Consider the following 20,543-nt stretch of genomic DNA (forward strand, 5'->3'; position numbering starts at 1 on the left):
ATTATATCCTTTTTCAAATAAGGAGACCAATACTGTACACAGTACTCCAGATGTGGTCTCACCAAGGTACTGTACAGCTGCAGTAAAACTTCCTCACTCTTATACTCGGATTCCCCTCACAATAAACGCTAGCATTCTATTTGTCTTTCTACTCACTAGCTGTACCTGCATGCTAACCTTTTGTGTTTTGTATGGCCCATTGCTGCTCGTATTTCTTATGTTATGTTGTGTCCGGTGTAAAAATACATATTCTGCCAAATTATTAATTGTAATGAGACAGTAGTGAGGTCTGCTCATGTTGAATATGGCTCTCCTGTCTTTTAATGCGACTGTGAGAAAGAAACAGCATGTCTACCTCAGATGTTGCCAAGTATCATTGGAACACAAATTGCTGGCTTGTTCTATGGCTGATTTATTGTTGGTCTGCTCTTTCCCACTGGTGTTTGTAAATTGTTGTCTGATCTGATGTTTGAACATATTAAAGACCTTTGTGTTTTGGCCCAACTTTCTCTCTCTCTTCTGAATGCACTGATCTGTGCTAGGGTATGAGACCCACAAGCACTAGCAACCCTCCTAACCTAAGGAACAACTCTTCAAGCGTGACTTCCCACCTCTCCCTCAGACAAAGAGGCTACTCAACTGCAGAAAGCATCACTGCTGACCGAATCCTTTTCAGAAGCAAATTTCAACACATGGGCACGGGTCACTGGATATCAATCTGGAGAGGGGCATGTTTTACTTTTTTTCCCTCTTAACAAAAGGATACAGAGGGAAATTACATCTATCCAACCCTCAGCTGTAATCATCTACCTCAGCTCATGCAAGTCTCAGAGACCTTCTAGTCTCTTTGCTAGACTTTGCAGAAAACAGTTGAATCAACACAAGTTCCAAATCAGCACAGACTGAATGAGGGAGCGAAGTGTAAACTAACAGGCAGCAACAACAACTGTATTTATTTGAGCTCCTTTAACGTAGCTTCCACAAACAGCAATCATGACCAGATAATCTGTTTTAGTGATGTCGGTTGAGGGATAAATATTGGTTAGGACACTGGGGAGAGCTCCGCTGCTCTTCTTCAAAATAGTGCCATGGGATCTTTTATGTCTGCAGGATGGAAGACAGTCACATACCCAAGGACGTTCTGTATGGTGAGGTAGTCGGGGCCAGACGACCAGTGGGGAGCCCAAAGCTCCGCTTCAGGGATGCTTGTAAACATGACATGAAGGCCCTAAATGTTGACTATTGCACCTAGGAGTCACTAGCTGGTGAAAGAGGGAAATGGCAACACATCCTGTGGACTCATGTGTACTACCTTGACGATCAATGGCTACAGCAGCTTGGCAACTGGCACCAATGACAAAAACAACAACTCACAGCGTCACTTGGCAGCTTCACGTGTGGCACTTCTCACAGAACCTGCCTCTTAAGGACTGGCCTTCACAGCCATCAGCAAAGGTGCACCAAGAGAAGACACCCCACCTAAATGGATTGTTGTTGCGTGCCCATCATCTTTCGTAAATGGAAGGATGCCAACCAAACTGAGTGGGCAGATGGGACCTTGGTTTAACGTCTCATCTGAAGGATTGTGCCTGCAACAATGCAGCATCCCTCAGTTTCAGCCTCGAGTTTTATGCTCAATGTTCTGGAATGGGATCTTCTGCCTCAGAGGTGAGAGAGGTACCCACTAAGTCACGTTAATCCCCAAGTCTGATCGATTGATATAATTGACAGATCAATACTTATTGCTTTTAAGGAAATGTCCAGAAATTCTTGCGCTCCAGCTGATGCCTTGTTGAAGACAGCACTTACAGTCTAAATCATTAGACTTCCCTCCCCTAAAGGCTTAGCAATTTGCGTTTTTTTAAAAAAAGCACAGTTTACGGTTGGAAACACTTACAGAATTTTTTGTTAATTTTTTTTAACAGCTGCTGTTTCAGGAGACAAACCCTGGGGTGCGCTTCGAATACACAGTTCGGCGTGACCTGGATCATGAGAATGAAATTCCGCCGCCAGAGTTTTTCTGGCGTTATGGTTTGTGGACGGAGTGCACAGCAACCTGTGGGGGCGGTAAGGACCTCAACATTTCCCCAGGATAAACCAATGCTAATTCTCAGACTTCTTGAAAAGGGAAAAAAAATGAAAGACTTGCATTTATATAGCGCCTTGCACCATCTCAGGATGCTCCAGAGCACTTTACAGCCAATGAACTACTTACTGAAGTATAGTCACTTTTTTTTATTCATTCATGGGGATGTGGGCGTCAATGGCTAGGCCTGCATTTATTGCCCATCCCTAATTGCCCTTGAGAAGTTGGTGGTGAGCTGCCTTCTTGAACCGCTGCAGTCCATGTGGGGTAGGGACACCCACAGTGCTGTTAGGAAGGGAGATCCAGGATTTTGACCCAGTGACAGTGAAGGAACGGTGATATAGTTCCAAGTGAGGATGGTGTGTGACTTGGAGGGGAACTTGCAGGTGGTGGTGTTCCCATGCATTTGCTGCCCTTGTCCTTCTAGGTGGTAGAGGTTGTGGGTTTGGAAGGTACTGTCTAAGGAGCCCTGGTGTGTTACTGTTGTAGAAAACGCAGCAACCAATTTGTGCACGGCAGGAAGCCACATGCAGCGTGATAATAACCAGATAATTCTTTTTCAGTAATGTTGATTGAGGGGATAAACAGTGGTCAAGACACTGCTGTTCTTCAAAACAGTGCCATGGAATCTTTTGCATCCACCTGAAAGGGCAGACGGGCCTCAGTTTAATGACTCAACCAAAAGGCGGCACCTCTGAAAGTGCAGCACTTCCTCAGTGCTGCACCAAGGGTGTCAGCTTAGATGATGTACTCAGGTGTCTGGAGTGGGTCTCAAAAGCATGATCTTCTGTGGAGGGAATGAGTTCTTTTTTTAAATCTACAAACAAAATTATGTTTTATAGAGTCGCTCCCATTTCAAAGTCCTGATATTTCATCAGTGGGTTGTTTGTTATAGAAAAGATACATTGGTTTTTCATTGGAAGGGGAGTTTTGGGATCTACCTTGTGTCTTGTACAGTGTGAAGCCTCTCCCCAGTACATTCATTAAACCGGGTCATTACTGCTTTTTGTGTTTGTACACTGGAACATGTGCAGGAGAGGCACAGGAAAATACAGCAGAAACACGCGCATTTCAGAGGAAAAAGGCTGTCTGTAACTTGGTGCTTAAGATTTAGAGTCAAGTCAAGGAAGGCAACCAGTCTGTAATGTCAGGAATAAAGTGCGACAGGCATTCTGGAGTTTTGCTTGCTTTACCTTTGGGGTTCTGAGGACAGGACGAACTTTGCAGAATCTTTACTCAGAATTTGGGCAGCACAGTGGCGCAGTGGTTAGCACCGCAGCCTCCTAGCTCCAGGGACCCAGGTTCGATTCTGTGTACTGCCTGTGCGGAGTTTGCAAGTTCTCCCTGTGACCGTGTCGGTTTTCGCCGTGTGCTCCAGTTTCCTCCCACAGCCAAAGATTTGCAGGTTGATAGGTAAATTGGCTGTTGTAAATTGCCCCTAGTGTAGGTAGGTGGTAGGGAATATGGGATTACTGTAGGGTTAGTATAAATGGGTGGTTGTTGGTCGGCACAGACTCGGTGGGCCAAAGGGTCTGTTTCAGTGCTGTATCTCTAAATAAATAAATGAGTAGAGACCAAGATGAAACAGATTGAAGGAACTGACTTGATGGGACTCCTGACCCATCCTCCACTAATATAATAATAGGGGTAATTTCAGCAACAACTAACACATCTTGTCTAGTGATAATTAGTTTATAATGAACAGCAAGGCATGAACAATTTTATTTTCACCATGTTAGCAAGTGATTTAGCACAAGGCAAAATTGATTACTAAGACACTGACAGAAAAGTTCCAATGAATTCACACCATGGTTTTTTTTACCGCCATCTTGATAGATAAGATTGAGGAAGGCTTTCGGTGAGCAGCTCACCTCCTGACTCCCCATAGTCAAAAATATGATACTCTCCACATGCCTGGATGAGCGCGGCTCCAACAACACTCAAGAAGCTCGACACCATCCAGGACAAAGCGGCCCGCTTGATTGGCACCCCATCCACCACCTTAAATATTCACTCTTTCCACCACTGACACACAGTGGCAGCAGTGTGTACCATCTACGAGATGTGCTGCAGCAACTTGTCAAGATTTATTTGGCAGCACCTCCCAAACCCGCGACCTCTACCAACTCAAAGGACAAGGGCAGCAGATGTATGGGAACATCACCACCTGCACGTTCCCCTCCAAGTCACACATCATCCTGACTTGGAACTATATTGCCATTCCTTCACTGTCGCTGGGTCAAAATCCTGGAACTCACTCCCTAACAGCACTGTGGGTGTACCCGCACCAGATGAACTGCAGCGGGTCAAGAAGGCAGCTCACCGCCACATTGTCAAGGGGAACTAGGGATGGGCAATAAATCCCCATGAATGAACAGGGAAAAATATCGTAGCCCATCCTTCCAGCTATTCCCCATCACTCTTTCTTAAATGATTCCAGGATTTTTTCCCCTCAGTATTTTCCCGAAATGTCCATTGCATGTGTCGATCAATATGGAATGGAATTTCCTGACTGCAAGATCTAGTCTTGCTTTTCTGTTTTAACTATTTAAAAAAAAAACAAAAGTAGCAAAATAAATTAGAAAATCGGGATTAAAATTAAAAAATAACAACTGATTGGACCAACAGCACAAGCAAGAGGCTGTGAGGAGATGAAACAATCAGAATGCCCACACATTAACCCCAGTATTATTGTAGTTTCAACGCTGCTTAAATGTCTGATTCGATCCATTTTGCATTCAGTCCCTCAGGCTGTTGGTTTGGTTGTCCGATCCTTAGGCCTGCAATTTCGAGCTTGATCCCATGTACATTGAACCTTTATTTAGAAAAGGACCCGAAGCTCATAGTTCCACTGGGGTTGTTGCTATAAAGGCTCATTTATTATAGCTGTGGGTGGTCAGCGGTGTAGTGTTTATCACCTTTTCTCGTCAAGATTAGCAAGTGGTGTAAGGAAATACCTTCCATTTAATACAAAGCTAAAACAGGTTTGGCTTAGGCTAGTAATGATAGTGTATAACTCCCAAGAGAAATGTAGCAAAGTTACTCTACTTTAGAATTAGTTCCCCATTCAAATGTACTTTAACTGCTCTAATAGGGCGATACAGTAGTGGTCCCATCTATAGGGGAAATTTTAACTCCTTGACGAAAAGGAGCAGGAGTTAAAATGGAAGGGGTCAATTTTCCACTACACTCCACAATAACAACAACTTGCATTTATGTAGCATCTTTAACATGGTAACACATCCTAAAGTATTTAACAGGAGCGCTTTCAGATAAAATTTGGCATGAGCCTTATAAGGAGGTATTAGGTCAGATGACCAAAAGCTTAGTCAAAGAAGTGGATTTTAAGGAGTGTCTTAAAGGAGGAGAGAGCGGAGGAGAGGTTTAAGGAGGGAATTCCAGAGCTTAGTGCCCAGGCAGCTGAAGGCACGGCCGCCAATGATGGGGTAAAGGAACAGGAGGATCCACAAGAGACCAAAATGGGAGGAGCGCAGATGACCAAAAACTTAGTCAAAGAAGTGTTAGCTTATAAACAGCAATGTGAGGAGCTGGACGAGAGCTATGTTGATCTCAGTGAGAACAGTACCCTCAACATTCTGTGTTTCTCCCGCTCCCGAGTCACAGACCTTTTCCTTGACTCAGCACAAACTAGTTGAGCTGACAAAGTAATAAGAGCAGCTAGAAATCAACGGGAGAGCCAATCAGCTGTTCTCCAATGTTCCTTTCCTCAGGCTTTTGGCTTTATGTAATGATTAATTTTAAATGGTTTGGAAACCGAGTGCTGCCAAATATACTTGCAGTGACTCTCAGCTCAAATGGCTTTTAGTCCCAGTGTATGTAAGGCAGTGTGTGTTTGTGTTTGGAGCTCAGTGTCAAGACCCATACTCAGGTTGTGACTATTGTGCTATACAATCCAAAGCCCCCCTTCGACCTCCAGTAGCTGTGAACTATCTCAAGCTTTGTTTTGCCTCTGGCACCAAGTCGATATTTTGGTTGGGTCTCACATGCATTAGCATACTTGCCGAGCCAGGAATTCGTTAACAGCAAGATAAGGAGAGAGGAATTATGGAGAGGTCGAAATCGTTCTTTCAGAGTCGCATAATAGCTAGTGCAGCTGCTTAAAAGCAGCAGGAGTCTTAGTGCTTTCCTAATAGCAGCACTGACACGGAGCACAAAAGTCCGAGTGTATCAGGCCTGTGTCCTCAGTACCTTGCTCTATGGCAGCGAGGCCTGGACAACGTATGTCAGCCAAGAGCGACGTCTCAATTCATTCCATCTTCGCTGCCTCCGGAGAATACTTGGTATCAGGTGGCAGGACCGTATGTCCAACACAGAAGTCCTCGAGGCGGCCAACATCCCCAGCTTGTACACACTACTGAGTCAGCGGCGCTTGAGATGGCTTGGCCATGTGAGCCGCATGGAAGATGGCAGGATCCCCAAAGACACATTGTACAGCGAGCTCGCCACTGGTATCAGACCCACCGGCCGTCCATGTCTCCGCTTTAAAGACGTCTGCAAACGCGACATGAAATCCTGTGACATTGATCACAAGTCGTGGGAGTCAGCTGCCAGCGTTCGCCAGAGCTGGCGGGCAGCCATAAAGACAGGGCTAAAATGTGGCGAGTCAAAGAGACTTAGCAGTTGGCAGGAAAAAATACAGAGGCGCAAGGGGAGAGCCAACTGTGCAACAGCCCCAACAAACAAATTTCTCTGCAGCACCTGTGGAAGAGCCTGTCACTCCAGAATTGGCCTTTATAGCCACTCTAGGCGCTGCTCCACACACCACTGACCACCTCCAGGCGCGTATCCATTGTCTCTCGAGATAAGGAGGCCAAAGAAAGAAGTGCTACCCTGTTCCCAGTCATTGTTGATCTGTAGTCACCTCATGCCCAGAATTTGAATAGCTATCATTGTACAATAGCCTGTGGTTAGGGTGTAGTGGCATCATGCCTCAGCATGTTTGTTAAACCGTAGCTCACTTGGACCCTTAATCCAGTGCTAAAGATGTGATTCTGTCATAGTTAGCACTTTATTAACTACACGCCCTGTCAGGTGGATGTAAAAGATCCCATGGCCACTCTTTGGAGAAGAGCAGGGGAGTTCTCCCCGGTTTCCAAGCCAATATTTATCCCTCAATCGACTTCACTAAAATGGATGATCTGTTCATTATCTTATTGCGGTTTGTGGAATCTTGCTGTGCACAAATTTCCTACATTTCTGCAGTGACTCCACTTCTAATGGGCATCATTGGCTGTAAAGTGCTTTGGGACATCCTAAGGTAGTGAAAGGCGTTATAGAAATGCAAGTTCTTTCTTTCTTCTGAGTGGATGGGAGTCCATAGTAAAGAGCTTTCCATAACTTGCCACTATTTACCTCGAAGTTATCATTTGTCTCATAAACGAGAAGCGTAATTTCATACTGCTGCAGTCGGACTGGTTTCACACTAGATGGAAGCTGACAATATCTCTTGACCTGCACTTTAATGAACAAAAAAAATTCACCCACTTCTCCCCAGTCCTCCCAAATAAACTAAATTTAATACACTTTTTCTTACTGAATTCTGCATTTCATGGTGCATTTTCTGCTAAAACTGATTGTACTAACATGAAGTGGAGGGATTATCTCTTACGGTTCCTCGCACAGTGAGATCCTGACCAAGGCAGTCCCTTCCCCCTCAGGAAGGAGCTAGTGCAAGAGGGCAACGCAACATGGTCCCTCCTCACCCATCTCTTCCTGACCCCTTCCAAGGGCAGAATTTCCAGAGCTCCCTTACCCACTATGTAGCTTCCTCCAGCCCTTCCACTTACCACGGTATGTCAAGAATAAAAAAAAAAGAACTGGTTTCTATCCCCCAGGCATAGCTTCGCAATTGTCTAGTTGGAAGAGGCAGGAAATGATAGAACAGGCTGTGAGAACAGGAAGCAGGCCTGTGATTAACCGACTCCAGTGTCAATTAACACAGTGAAGATTCTGACTGTGAAGCGACAGCCTCACAGCCATCAACAGCGGGGAAAGAAAATGTTCTGACGTTCTTTACCCAGAGAGTGGTGAGAATGTAGAATTCACTACCACAGGGAGTGGTTGATATGAATAGTATAGATGTATTTAAGGGGAAGCTGGATAAACACATGAGGGGGAAAGGAATAGAAGAATATGCTGATGGGGAGAGATGAAGTAGGTCAGGAGCAGACTCACGTGGAGCATAAACACTGGCCTGGACCAGTTGGGCTGACTGGATGTTACTGTGCTGTAAATTATATCTAATTCAATGAATTGAAGGAGCCACAGTCGGAATAGAAATATTCCACTAGATATATTTCTAAAAGGAATTCTTCAACACAGGAACACGTACAAGGAATGCAAAATACTTGCCCTGCATAAATCCCCAGGAGTTAAAGTTTATTGAGGCATTATCCATCCATCTGAAAACACTAACACACTGGAGTGGCATTAAGCAAGTCGATGTAATCTCAGACCACTTTCAGCTGTCACTGAATACCTGTTAAAACATGACCTTCATTTCCGTTCAGTTAAGGTGCTGTATAATACCTGTGACAGATGAGGCCAATTTCCTCCTCTTCCTATCCTAATAGGACCATCTGCTCATTTCATTCAGCACCCCTCCCCCAACAGGTGAGACTGGGAGCTTCATCAGCATTTCTCCTTCCTGCACTTTTTGAACTGGACCATATCAGCCCGGGAATTACCATTGACAATATTCCTCCGCAAATGCAAAATATGGCCGTGCAATGTTCCTCTGTCCGTATATTTACCAGAGATTTTAATTTGATATAGACTGGTCAACATCTGCATTAAAAGAGCGGAGAGACTGGCATTTATACAGTGCCTTTGACAACCTCAGGATGTCTCAAAGTACTTTATAGGCAAAGAAGTACTTTTTTGAAGTGTAGTCACTATTGAAATGTAGAAAAGGCAGCAGACAATTTGTGCACAGCAAGCTCCCACAAACAGCAATGAGATAATGGCCCAGATGGTGTTGGTTGAGGGATAAATATTGGGTAGGACACTGGGAGAACTCTGCTACTCTTTGAGTAATGCAATGGGATATTTTACACCCACCGGAGAGGGTGGACGAGGCAGATGAACTTGATTGATCTCAGTTTAGTTCTTAATGAGCAGAGACCCACAGCCCCAAATTGGGCAAGACCACTCAGGGAAGCCAGATGGTTCTTGGTGGCAGAAGACAGAAAGATCTGGGGTGGCACAGTAGAGACTTTCATCTGAGATTGAGACAAAAACTGTAAGGTACATTATTGATTGAATTGTAATTGTTTGATGCTCTGGTAACCTTCCGTGTACGATTTATATTCCAGTGTAGCTCGACTCTCCCTATAGGCCTCTTGTAGGGTAATTGCTAGAGCAGGGAGCTATTTTCCGGCTCCACTGTGATTTCATTGCTTTAGTAGGAATTAAAATCATTTTCAGTATTGATTTAAAAAAAGATTTGCAATTTTTCCTTGCTGTTAACCCTAAGGCAGCTGAATTCTTTTTCTGAAGAAAGTCAGATTCAAGGGGATTAGATAATACAAATAACTTTTAAGATATTGCTTTGCGTCTGTGTGATACCCTATCCCTATCTCTCTAACCTCCTCTGGCCCCACAACCCTCCAAGATCTCTGCGCTCCTCCCATTGTGGCCTCTTGCACATCCCCGATTTTCTTCACTGCACCATTGGCGGCCGTGCCTTCAGTTGCCTGGGTCCCTAAGCTCTGGAATTCCCTCCCTAACCCTCTCTGCCTCTCTATCCTCCTTTCAGACACTCCACAAAACCTACTTTGACTGAGCTTTCGGACAGATCCTGACATCTCCTTATGTGGCTCAGTGTCAAATTTTGTTCAATAACGCTCCTGTAAAACACCCTTTACTATATTAAAGATGTTCTGTCAGCACCATACCTTAAAATAAAATTGAGATGTAACCAGCTTCATGGAAAAGTCATCCTTGAGGTTTAATGGGAGGCTGTGGGATCCATTGAAAAGTGGAACCACATGCCCCTGTATCTCCAGGGCGCTCTATATTAAAGAACAATTCACCAGTCAGTGAACAGTTTGTCCGCTATAAGCAAAAGCAAAATACTGCAGATGCTGGAAATCTGAAATAAAAACAGAAAGTGCTGGAAATACTCAGCAGGTCTGGTAGCATCTGTGGAGAGAGAAACAGAGTTAACGTTTCAGGTCTGTGACCCTTCATCAAAGCAGGGCAAAGTTAGAGATTTAAGTTTTTAAGCAAGAACAGAGGCTGGGAAAGGGTGTGGGTCATTACCACAATGCTGGGATCTTGCTGTGCGCAAATTGGCTGCTGTGTTTCCTACATTGCAACAGTGACTACACTTCAAAAAATATTTAATTGGATGTAAACTGCTTTGGGACTTCCTGAGGATGTGAAAGTTGTGTTACAAATGCAAGTTCTTTTCTTATTGGCCGTCTTCCATGCCATCTGTCCCACCATCATGGCCATTCTTTCGCTTGCCACCCATTGCCCTTTGGAATTCTCTCTCCACAATAATCTCTTTTTGCTGCCCCCTCGCCTTCCCCAGCCAACTTAAAGGAAGTCGACTTCGATCATGTCTTCAGTCTCCCTGGAACATCGTTCAATATCTACCTTTTCTTCCCAACCAGCTAAGTCACAACAGAACCACGAGCTGCTGTTTCCGATGCTGCAGGGCCGAAGGCTGCTTCCTTCCACAGGCTGTTTGGAAATCTGCCAAGTTGAAAGTTCATGAGGCTGTTGGGAGAGAGAATTTGGATCCCTACAGTCTCGGCCTGGATTGAAACCCGGCTCCTGGAGGTGGAAGTCCAAGACTCCGGAGCAATGACTGAATGTATCATAGCAACTCAAAAGAGCCTGAGCGTCGTACACATAGTGAATAGGTGTGTGTGTGTGTTTGTGTGCGTGTGTGTTTGTGCGTGTGTGTGTGCGTGTGTGCGTGTGCGTGTGTGTGTGCGTGTGTGTATGTGTGCGCGTTTGTGTGTGCGCGTGCGCGTGCGTGTGTGTGTGTGCGCGCATGCATGTGTGCATGTGTGCGCGCATGCATGTGTGCATGTGTGCGCGCGCGCGTGTGTGTGTGTGTGTGCGCGCGTGTGTGTGTGTTTGTGTGCGCGTGTGCGTGTGTGCGTGAGTGTGTGCGTGTGTGTTTGTGTGTGTGTTTGTGTGCGCGTGTGTGTGTGTGTGCGTGCATGTGTGCGTGTGTGTTTGTGTGTGCGTGTGCATGTGTGCGTGTGTGTGTGCGCGTGTGTGTGTGCATGTGCGTGTGTGTGCGTGTGTGTGTGCGTGTGCATGTGTGCATGTGTGCGCGCGTGTGTCTGTGTGTGCGCGTGTGTGTGTGCGCGCGCGTGTGTGTGTGCGTGTGTGTGCGTGTGTGTGCGCGCGCATGCATGTGTGCATGTGTGTGTGCGTGTGTGTGTTTGTGTGTGTGTTTGTGTGCGCGTGTTTGTGTGTGCGTGCATGTGTGCGTGTGTGTTTGTGTGTGTGCGTGTGTGCGTGCATGTGTGTGTCTGTGTGTGCGCGTGTGTGTGTGCATGTGTGCATGTGTGTGTGCGCGCATGCGTGTGTGTGCGCGCATGCGTGTGTGTGCGCGCGTGTGTGTGCGTGTGCGTGTGTTTGTGTGTGTGTTTGTGTGCGCGTGTGTGTGCGTGTGTGTTTGTGTGTGTGCGTGCATGTGTGTGTCTGTGTGTGCGCGTGTGTGTGTGCGCGTGCATGTGTGTGTGTGCGTGTGCGCATGCATGTGTGCATGTGTGCGCGTGCGTGTGTGTGTGCGTGCGTGTGTGCGTGTGTGTGCGCATGCATGTGTGCATGTGTGCGCGCGTGTGTGCGTGCGTGTGTGTGCGCGCATGCATGTGTGCGCGCGTGTGTGTGCGCGTGCATGTGTGTGTGTGTGTGTTCGCGCGTGTGTGTGTGCGTGCATGTGTGCGCGCATGTGTGTGCGTGCATGTGTGCGCGCGTGTGTGTGTGTGCACGCGTGTGTGTGTGCGCGTGCGTGTGTGTCTGTGTGTGTGGCTGTGTGTGTGCTCGTGCGTGTGTGTGTGTGTCTGTGCGTGTGTGTGTGCGTGTGTGTCTGTGTGTGCATGTGCGTGTGTGTGCTGGATTTTACTGGGCTACCGACGTCGGGCTCCGTAGCTGGGTTGGGGAAGGGGTGTGGGTGGGGGGGCGGGCGGGTGGGGGGAAGTCCTGGTAGGTCATTCTGGCGGAGGCCCAGGAAGGCAGGGCCTGATCTTTCTGGTGGCAATGAGGCTCCATGGTGCCCCCAGACCCCGCTGCTGGGCAACGGGACTCGGCTTTGCATATGAAATGAGCACCAGGAGTACATTGAAATATACTTACCTCCCATCTTACGGGCTCGCCGCGATCTGCAGTCTGGGGAAAGCGGGTGTGACACTGATAGGGGGCCGGGGGAGTTAGGATTTTTAGTGCGGTGGCGGGGGGGTGGGGGGAAACGGGGTCAAATAATCGTCATAAGTGTAAAGGATGGTGGGAAGGCATGAACTGTGAACTTTGTACAGTTTGGTGGGGGCAGGTCATATTTGTAAAGTAAATATTTTGGGAAGGGAAGGGCAGATTCTTAACTTTATTGTTATTGGGAGGGTGGGAAAGGGGCATTAGAATTTTGTTTGCAACAGTTGGGGGTGGGGGGGGTGTCTCTTTAAAAACTTAAATCTACCAGCAGGGCTGGCTGCCCTTTAAAATTGGCGCCAGCACCTGCGCACAGGCAGCTGGCACTATTGCTGGCGTCGGACAGCCCATCCCCCCCATGTGATAGTGGAGGGGGTGGGGGGTGGGTGGGGGGAACCGACCCAGGTATTTAAATGAACTGCCGCGCAATAGATTGCGGTGGCTCAGAGACGCACGATCCACATGCACAGACCACCATTTTTCTCGCCAGCCGCCAAGAGTGGCGGCAAGCTCTTAAAATCCAGCCCACGTGTGTGTGCGTGCGTGTGCGTGTGTGTGTGTGCGCGCGCGCGCGCGCGTGTGTGTGTGTGTGTGTGTGTGTGTGTGTGTGTGTGTGCGTGTGTGTGTGTGTGTATGTGTGTGCGTTGTATGTGTGTGCGTGTGTATGTGTGTGCGTGTGTGCATGTGTGTGTGCGTGTGTATGTGTGTGCATGTGTGTGCGTGTGTATGCGTGTGTATGTGTGTGTATGTGTGTGCATGTGTGTGCGTGCGAGTGTGTGCGTGCGTGTGCGTGTGCGTGTGTGTGTGTGTGACTGGATGTATGGCAGATTAAGTGCAGTTGAGAGTTGGCAAGATGTTGAATGAGGTGATGGACGAGCTTAGCGTAGAAAACCAGCAGAGAACAGCCCCTGAGAACCACAATGGACTTGTCAACAGGAGGGAGTCTGGAGTTTGTGAGATGAAATTCCTTGGCAGGACTAACTATCAGCTGAGAATGTTGTGCTTTGGGTATACTGAACCTACAAGTGAACTTCCTTTTGCTCAGGAACATTAGTCCCTGTACACGCTGTTTTGGAAAAGGGAACGCTCGGCTCAGACTTTAGCACTGAATTACATATTAACGCTGTGGAATTTCAACACTGTTGAAGTTTCTTAATACTGACCTCTATAAACCCGAGCTCATCCAAAACTCTGCTGCCTGGATCCGAACTTGCAGAAAGTCCCATTCATCCATCACCCACTGCACACCCCCACCCTCCCCCACTTCTTTGGCCTCCTTGTCCCGAGAGACAATGGATACGCGCCTGGAGGTGGTCAGTGGTTTGTGAAGCAGCGCCTGGAGTGGCTATAAAGGCCAATTCTAGAGTGACAGGCTCTTCCACAGGTGCTGCAGAGAAATTTGTTTGTCGGGGCTGTTACACAGTTGGCTCTCCCCTTGCGCCTCTGTCTTTTTTCCTGCCAACTGCTAAGTCTCTTCGACTCGCCACATTTTAGCCCCGTCTTTATGGCTGCCCGCCAGCTCTGGCGAACGCTGGCAACTGACTCCCACGACTTGTGATCAATGTCACAGAACCTCATGTCGCGTTTGCAGATGTCTTTAAAGCGGAGACATGGACGGCCGGTGGGTCTGATACCAGTGGTGAGCTCGCTGTACAAAGTGTCTTTGGGGATCCTGCCATCTTCCATGCGGCTCACATGGCCAAGCCATCTCAAGCGCCGCTGACTCAGTAGTGTGTACAAGCTGGGGATGTTGGCCGCCTCGAGGACTTCTGTGTTGGAGATACGGTCCTGCCACCTGATGCCAAGTATTCTCCGGAGGCAGCAAAGATGGAATGAATTGAGACGTCGCTCTTGGCTGACATACGTTGTCCAGGCCTCGCTACCATAGAGCAAGGTACTGAGGACACAGGCCTGATACACTCGGACTTTTGTGTTCCGTGTCAGTGCGCCATTTTCCCACACTCTCTTGGCCAGTCTGGACATAGCAGTGGAAGCCTTTCCCATGCACTTGTTGATTTCTGCATCTAGAGACAGGTTACTGGTGATAGTTGAGCCTAGGTAGGTGAACTCTTGAACCACTTCCAGAGCGTGGTCGCCAATATTGATGGATGGAGCATTTCTGACATCCTGCCCCATGATGTTCGTTTTCTTGAGGCTGATGGTTAGGCCAAATTCATTGCAGGCAGCCGCAAACCTGTCGATGAGACTCTGCAGGCATCTTCAGTGTGAGATGTTAAAGCAGCATCGTCAGCAAAGAGGAGTTCCCTGATGAGGACTTTCCGTACTTTGGACTTCGCTCTTAGACGGGCAAGGTTGAACAACCTGCCCCCTGATCTTGTGTGGAGGAAAATTCCTTCTTCAGAGGACCTGAACGCATGTGAAAGCAGCAGGGAGAAGAAAATCCCAAAAAGTGTGGGTGCGAGAACACAGCCCTGTTTCACGCCACTCAGGATAGGAAAGGGGTCTGATGAGGAGCCACCATGTTGAATTGTGCCTTTCATATTGTCATGGAATGAGGTGATGATACTTAGTAGCTTTGGTGGACATCCGATCTTTTCTAGTAGTCTGAAGAGACCACGTCTGCTGACGAGGTCAAAGGCTTTGATGAGATCAATGAAAGCAATGTAGAGGGGCATCTGTTGTTCGCGGCATTTCTCCTGTATCTGACGAAGGGAGAACAGCATGTCAATAGTCGATCTCTCTGCACGAAAGCCACACTGTGCCTCAGGGTAGATACGCTCAGCCAGCTTCTGGAGCCTGTTCAGAGCGACTTGAGCAAAGACTTTCCCCACTATGTTGAGCAGAGAGATTCCATGGTAGTTGTTGCAGTCACCGCGGTCACCCTTGTTTTTATAGAGGGTGATGATATTGGCATCGAACATGTCCTGAGGAACTGGGGACACAAGTTCAAACCAGAGATGGATAATTTTAGGATTGACGTCAGGAAACTCTGCTTAACATACCAAGTGATCAACATGTGGAATAAACTTCCAGGTGGAGACGTTAGAACCTCTCTGGATATATGAATTAAGTGAGCTGAATAGCCTTCCTTATCTGTAATTAACTTGCCATCATGTGACTTCCTCTGACTTGTACTCTTGCTCGTTTTCTGATATAGTTTGTGGAAAGGCTGTTTTTTTCTGACATCTTTGATATTTGCTTTGGCATTCCTTTTTCAGATCCATCAACAAATCTCCAAATCTTCAGCTCCAGGCACTTTCATTAGCAAGTTTACATGGGTCAGAGGTGACAAGTAATGGAATTTCTTCAATTTACAGATTACTAATTTAAATTATAATCTCAAAGGGTTTATCAACCTTGGAGAGCTCTAATGTGCCCATGTCAAATGTGGCATGTTGACTCATGACCTCTGACAATACCTGGGCTTTGTATGCTTCAACCTTTGACCTTTACAGTTAGAGACGGATCCTGAAAGGATGACATCATGTGATAGAGGCAGATTGTTGAGACTGTTAATAAACCAGGATCTGAGAAAAAGGAGCCTGTGGAATTCCTTTTACTCTCACACACAATCCCTCCATTGTTTGGGCAACAGGGAGTGACTGTATTGGTGTAATTGCAATTCAGATCTGATCCTTTTAACTGAGGGAGCTCAAAGGCTATTGGCGTCTCAGTAAGGCACTTTTACCCTCATCACTGGCATAGTTGCTGTTTAGGGAGAGTGAGCTTTGAGCACTGCTGTCCCTCTTTTGCATTCTGCACTGGGATCTGGTCTCCTCTGATGCTCAGGGCTGTATATGCAGAGCTTGATACACACATAGCGAAAGCAGCTGGCACTTTTGCCCGACTTGCGAGACGCACATGGGATAACACCAAGCTGACCCTTAGGACCAAGCTGATGGTTTATAAGGCCTGTGTTCTCAGCACCTTGCTGTATGGCTGTGAAACATGGGCCACCTACAGCTACCAGGAAAAGAAGATCAATAATTTCCATCTTTGCTGTCTGCGGTGCATTATGGGTATATCCCGGCAGGACAAAATCACAAATATGGCAGTCCTCTCAAAGGTAGAACTCCCAAGTGAGTTGGCACTAATCAAACAGAGGTGGCTTTGGTGGATCGGACATGCCTGCAAGATGGAAGACGGTCACATACCCAAGGACCTTCTGTATGGTGAGGTAGTCGGGGCCAGACGACCAGTGGGGAGCCCAAAGCTCCGCTTCAGGATGCTTATACGCATGACATGAAGGCCCTAAATGTCAACTATCGCACCTGGGAGTCACTAGCTGGTGATGAGGGAAATGGCAACACATCCTGTGCACTACCACGATGACCAGTTGCTACAGCAGCTTGGCAACAGGCGCCAACGTCAAAAACAACAACTCACAGCGTCACTTGGCAGCTTCACGTGCGGCACTTGTCACAGAACCTGCATCTCAAGGGTTGGCCTTCAGAGCCATTAGCAAAGGTGCACCAAGAGAAGACACCCCACCGAAATGGATTGTTTGCTGTGTGTCCGTCATTCGTAGATGGAAGGATGCCAACTGTGCTGTATAATACAGAAAATACTCAAGACCAGTTCCTATCCCAATGCCCCTACCCCCAACTTCACTTGAACACTGATCTGTAACCCATCAGCAGATCTGCAGAACCCCCTCACTACCCACAAACCACCCCCCCCCACATTCCCAACAAAGGAAGACCTGCAGTCAACTGCACTGCATAAGAAATAGGAGCAGGACAAGGCCATTCAGCCCATTGAGCCTGCTCTGACATTCAATAAGATCATGGCTGACCTTCTACCTCAACACCACTTTCCCACCAATCCTCATAACTCTTGGTTCCTTTTGGGTCCAAAATTCTATCAATTTCAGTCTTGAATATACTCAATGACTGAGCATCCACAGCTCTCTGAGGTAGAGAATTCCAAAGATTTACAACCCTTTGAATGAAGAAATTTCTCCTCATCTCAGTCCTAAATGTTTAAAAGAGCCTCTCAGTATTTACTCTGCCAAGCCCTCTAAGAATTTTGTAAGTTTCAATGAGATCACCATTCACTTTTCAAAACTCCACAGAATATGGATTCATTCTACTCAATCTCTCCTCATGTGACAGCCCTCTCATCTCAGGGGTCAATCTAACCAATGGTCTTCGAAAGGATTGTTCTCCCATGTTCTTCAATATATATATATGTCCATTAGTCTGGCTCCGTTATAAACAATTTGTCCAGCACAGTTTATGTCTCCAGGTATGGTGTTCTCATTGCTAGCAGAAAACAGCTACTGTGCCCAGCTGTTTGCAACAGCTTCTCTTACAAACCTGATGGAGGAGTGCTTTATATCTTCCTTAAACACTTGTGCTGCTACCAACACTAAGCATGATGCATTATAGAATCTTACAGCACAGAAGGAGGCAATTTGGTCCATCAAGCCTGTACTGGCCCACTACCCTGCTCTTTCTCCATAGCCCTGCAATTTTTTTCAACTTCAAGTATTTATCCAATTCCCTTTCCAAAGTTACTATTGAATCTGCTTCCACCGCCCTTTCAGGCAGCGCGTTCCAGATCACAACAACTCACTGTCAACAAAACATTTCTCTTCATCTCTGCTCTGGCTCTTTTGCCAATTATTTGAAATCTGTGACCTCGTCACCATTCCTTCTGCCACTGGAGACAATTTCTCCCGATATACTCCATCAAAACAACTCATCATTTTGAACAACGCCATTAAATCTCCTCTTAACCTTCTCTGCGCTAAGGAGAACAATCCCAGCTTTTCCAGTCTTTCACACAATTGAGTTTCTCATCCCTTATACCATTCTGGTAAATCTCCTCCGCACCCTCTCCAAGGCCTTGACATGCTTCCTAAAGTGTGGTGCCCAAAATTGGTCAAAATACTGCAGCTGAATAAAGCACCAGTTTCTTCAGTATTTCTCCAGTCTTCTGGCGTGAGGCATCAGTCTCATGGCTGTCCTTTAAACCACCTCCAGGGCCTGAAAATCGCCCCTTGTGCCCTAGTGACCAAAATTGGACACCATAATCAAGTTGCAATCTGTCGGGAACTACTGAAGGTTCAAGTCCTCTGGGAGACAGATTCTTAAGGAATAAAATACTGGCAGATAATAAATTGCAAACACGACATTGGTGAAAGCCAGTCAGGTATTCGATGATTCAGGTGATTCCTGATGGTTGCTTTGCAGGAATGTTAATATTTGCACAATAGACTAAAGTGTGCTAAGTCCTGGAACGCAGGAATTGAGACAGGCCACCTGGATTTGTTCACTGAAGCTTTCAATTTGATTTAACTGACTTTGTTTTCCCTGTTCTTTCTCCATTGCATCCTTTGTTGTCTCTCTCTTTTATTGATACCAGAATAGTCATGGTTTATTTAAGTTTTCCTCTCTCATCTCTCCTAAACCTCAGCTACATCCCCACAGCCTTTAGCGGGTGTGTTTGTGTTAACACAATTTAACTGCTGTATGCAGTGGATGGTAAAACCATAATAGGTCATAAAAATGAAACAACTCCAGTAGTTACCGGTGCAAATCGTTGATTGAAGGTGCCTAAAGACCTGACTCTGCCTGAAATAAGTGAAGTTCTTAATTCAGTAAGTACCAAAACTGCTCGAAATAGTCAGTGCGCTTAAGACATTTTAAAAGAAAGAGAATGGACTTGCATTTATATAGTGCCTTTCCCGCCCTCCAGTGTCCCAAAGTGTATTACAGCCAACGAATTGTAGTCACTGTTGTAATGTAGGAAATGTGGCAGCCAATTTACACACAGCAAGATCCCAGAAACAACAATGTGATAATGATGATAACTGAGAGATAAATGTTGTCCAGGGGCCCAGGAAAGAAGTCCCTTTTTCCCATGGGAACAGCACAGTGGGATCTTTTACATCGGCCTGAGAGGGCAGACAGGGCCAAGGTTTATCAGCTCATCTGAAAGACAGCACCTCCAACACTGCAGCATTTCCTCAGAACTGCACTCGAAGTTTCTGGAGTGGGACTTAAACCCACAACCTCTGACTCAGAGGCGAGAGTTGTTTTTTTATTCATGAGATGTGGGCGTCGTTGGCCAGGCCAGCATTTATTGCCCATCCCTAATTGCCCTTGAGAAGGTGGTGGTGAGCTGCCTTCTTGAACCGCTGCAGTCCAATGGACCCCAGTGTGAGAATCAATGATGTAAACAGGCCAATCAGAAGCTGAAAACTCTCTGTGTCAGACAGAGTATTGGAACACTGTCAATTATCTGGTAATTTCTGTAACCCCCTTAGGGAGAGTGGAGGGGTGGGGAGGGCCCATTACAACTGGTAACTGATGTTGTGCTGTTCAGATAACAAAATGCCAGGTGGCTAATTGCAGGTATCCCTCCAAGTGATTGGCTCGCGTGTACAGTGGTTTGCAAACGCTCAATGTCTAACATGCTGAGGCACATTTCAAAGATTGTAGTTTCTGGAATGACCTCTTGCTTGTTATAATAAAAGCAAAATACTGCGGATGCTGGAAATCTGAAACAAAAACAAGAAATGCTGGAATCACTCAGCAGGTCTGGCAGCATCTGTGGAAAGAGAAGCAGAGTTAACATTTCGGGTCAGTGACCCTTCTTCGGAACTGACAAACTCTTGCTTGTTATGTTGCTCCCAGGAGTTCAGAGACAGATTGTGCACTGTTTGGAGAAGATTGCAGGAATCGTCGAAGAGCAATACTGCGACCTCATTACTCGACCTGATGACAAGCAGAGGAGCTGCCACCCTGAGCCATGCCCAGCCCGGTCAGTATCTAATCACTGAGGGCAAACGTTCCTCAAAAATTGGTCAGAAGACTTATTTCATTCCGAACCTTAGTCTGCTATGCTCGCACTGGTCTACGTGGGCTCCCAGCCTCAATTATTAAATTCACATCCTTGTTTTCATATCCCTCCGTGGCCTCGCCCCTCCCTATCTTTGTATTCTCCTCCAGCCCTACAACCCTCCGAGATCTCTGCACTCCTCCAATTCTGGCCTCTTGAGCATCCCTGATTTTAACTGCTGCACCATTGGCAGTCGTGTCTTCAGCTGCCTGGGCTCTAAGCTCTGGAATCCCCTCTC

At 46.7% G+C, this 20,543-nt stretch overlaps 1 protein-coding gene across 2 annotated transcripts in view; it reads left to right on the plus strand.

Moving 5' to 3' along the window:
* LOC137352565 (A disintegrin and metalloproteinase with thrombospondin motifs 7-like) overlaps positions 1-20,543 on the plus strand; it is a 190,888-nt gene that overhangs the window by 119,330 nt on the left and 51,015 nt on the right. For both annotated transcript variants that reach the window (XM_068018208.1, XM_068018209.1), the window contains exons 16-17: positions 1,926-2,067; positions 20,101-20,227. In XM_068018208.1, the coding sequence (XP_067874309.1) occupies positions 1,926-2,067; positions 20,101-20,227 (269 nt within the window). The remainder of the gene's footprint in view (positions 1-1,925; positions 2,068-20,100; positions 20,228-20,543) is intronic.

This window comes from Heterodontus francisci, chromosome 38 (assembly GCF_036365525.1).
Source record: "Heterodontus francisci isolate sHetFra1 chromosome 38, sHetFra1.hap1, whole genome shotgun sequence".
Taxonomy (NCBI): Eukaryota; Metazoa; Chordata; class Chondrichthyes; order Heterodontiformes; family Heterodontidae; genus Heterodontus; species Heterodontus francisci.